General features: G+C 57.5%; 1 protein-coding gene across 1 annotated transcript; it reads left to right on the forward strand.

Moving 5' to 3' along the window:
• The first annotated feature begins 276 nt into the window (after positions 1-276).
• LOC116548168 (calcium/calmodulin-dependent protein kinase kinase 2-like) lies at positions 277-2,059 on the forward strand. Its single transcript, XM_032273765.1, has 3 exons — positions 277-429; positions 651-779; positions 1,382-2,059. Exons 1-3 carry the CDS (start codon positions 382-384, stop codon positions 1,676-1,678), a joined length of 474 nt encoding a protein of 157 aa, XP_032129656.1. The 5' UTR covers positions 277-381; the 3' UTR covers positions 1,679-2,059.
• The last annotated feature ends 21 nt before the right edge of the window (positions 2,060-2,080 follow it).

The following is a 2,080-nucleotide window of genomic DNA, read 5'->3' on the forward strand; positions in this document are numbered from 1 at the left end:
CTGCTAACCTCTGTGGGCCTCTGCTTCCTCCTCTGAAATGAGAGAGGGTCTTCCCTGGGTATAGAAAAGGATGAGGTGGTGAGTGGAACCGAAGGCCCTGAGGTCCCATGAAGTGACTCTCCTCACCATTTTGCCGCCCAGCGGGGTGTCCAGCACGCATGGAAGTCTGTTTGTGCCCCTGTCCTGGAGGGAAATGTTTCCTCCTGCTCAGGAAAGGCTTTCCAAGCACTTGTCATATGAACTCAGTCTTCCCGTCCAAGGGACGAGGGTCTGGGGAGGAGAGGTGGACAGGAAGGGTCCCCATCAGCACGCCCACCCTCTCCTTCCTCTGCCCTCTCCAGGCCCAACATCAGCGAGGAGCTCAAGGACCTAATCCTGAAGATGCTGGACAAGAATCCCGAGACGAGGATTGGGGTGCCGGACATCAAGGTCAGGGAACTGGAGGTCCTGGGCTGGGCTGGGACACAGAAAGCAGGCGTCAGTTTCCCCTTCTGGAGAGCTCTATGCCAGGAAGCATGTGGGTGGGGTTTGGGTCTGTGGACTTTGCATCTCTCCAGGTGATTCTGGTAAAAGGCCTGGAGTCCTTTGCTGATTGAGTGTCTGCCTATGGCCTGACCTCTCCCCTCTCCCTGCCCTCTTGGCCCCTACAGTTGCACCCTTGGGTGACCAAGAACGGGGAGGAGCCCCTGCCCTCGGAGGAGGAGCACTGCAGCGTGGTGGAGGTGACGGAGGAGGAGGTGAAGAACTCCGTCAGGCTCATCCCCAGCTGGACCACCGTGGTAAGAGGGCTAGGTGGATGATCCCTTGTCCTGGTAGGCCTCGGGGGCCTGAGCCTTGCTATATGCCTGGTCCTGTCGGGGCACAGAGGCCTGCCTGGCCAGCCGGCTGTGATCCGGGCCACTGGAAATGCCATTCTGCTGCAGGCCCATGGAGGAGGAGGTCTCGTGGTAGGGAGATCAGGGTGCTTGGTGAGGAGAGTGACTGATTTAAAGAAATACTGGGCACGGTGGCTCATACCTGTGATCCTAGCACTTTGGGATCACCTGAGGTCAGGAGTTTGAGGCCAGCCTGGCCAACATGGTGAAACCCTGTCTCTACTAAAAATACAAAAAAATTAACTGGGTATGGTGGCAGGCACCTGTAATTCCAGCTGCTCAGGAGGCTGAGGCAGGAGAATCACTTGAACCGGAAGGCAGAGGTTGCAATGAGCTGAGATCACGCCATTGCACTCCAGCCTGGGCAACAGAAAGAGACTCCATCTCAAAAAAAAAGAAAAAGAAATAGACAGCCTTTGCTGAATGACAATAGTCACCATGACTGGATAAAGCATCCCCTTCCTTCCAGACGGTTACTGAACCCCGTTCTCCATGCACTGCACCAGGTGCTGAGGACACGGCAGGGGAACAGCCTGGGCAGCCTTCGGATTGGAGCCCGAGTGTCAGTTAGACAGAGCCTGCATCCCCCCCAGAGCCTGACTGTCAGATGGCACATGCATCTCCTGCAGAGCCTTCGTGTTAGTTACACGGAGGCTGCATCCTCCCCAAAGCCTGAGTGTCAGACAGAGCCTGCATCCTCCCCAGAGCCTGAGTGTCAGTTATACGGAGACTGCATCTCCTGCAGAGCCTGTGTGTCAGTTAGACAGAGTCTGCATCCTCCCCAGAGCCTGAGTGTTAGTTAGATGGAGCCTGCATCTCCTGCAGAGCCTGTGTGTCAGAGCCTGCATCCCCCCCAGAGCCCTCGAGTCAGTTAGAGCAGCCTGCGGGCCCACTCCTGTTTCAGCTTTGCTCCTCTTCCTCTGCTCAGCTTCCGTGTTGGCACTTGGAAGTGATTCATGTTGTCCCTGATGGCCGTCAGGGCCACTGAGTGTCCTGCCCTGCCCCTGCCTGAGAGTGAGTCAGGGCAAGCACAAGGCCAGGAACGAGGGCCGGGGAAGCTGTTGCTGTGGGTGGGGCCTTTATCCCCACCCCCATCACCCCCCCTTGCAGGGTCCTGGCCCAGCTAGGATCAGCTGGCTGAATCCCTGCTCCGTATGCTTACTTGGCTCTGTGGGGTCCCTGGAGCCAGGCAGCTCCCACAGGGT

Source organism: Sapajus apella, unplaced genomic scaffold (genome assembly GCF_009761245.1).
Source record: "Sapajus apella isolate SASKATOON/1434 unplaced genomic scaffold, GSC_monkey_1.0 scaffold7609, whole genome shotgun sequence".
NCBI lineage: Eukaryota > Metazoa > Chordata > Mammalia > Primates > Cebidae > Sapajus > Sapajus apella.

Bases quoted from the DNA above. Each gene is read 5' to 3' on its own strand.
- LOC116548168 (XM_032273765.1), top strand. From the start codon at position 382: ATGCTGGACAAGAATCCCGAGACGAGGATTGGGGTGCCGGACATCAAG. The intron at 430-650 runs GTCAGGGAACTG...TGGCCCCTACAG, and splicing joins TTGGGGTGCCGGACATCAAG to TTGCACCCTTGGGTGACCAA. The intron at 780-1,381 runs GTAAGAGGGCTA...GCACTGCACCAG, and splicing joins TCCCCAGCTGGACCACCGTG to GTGCTGAGGACACGGCAGGG.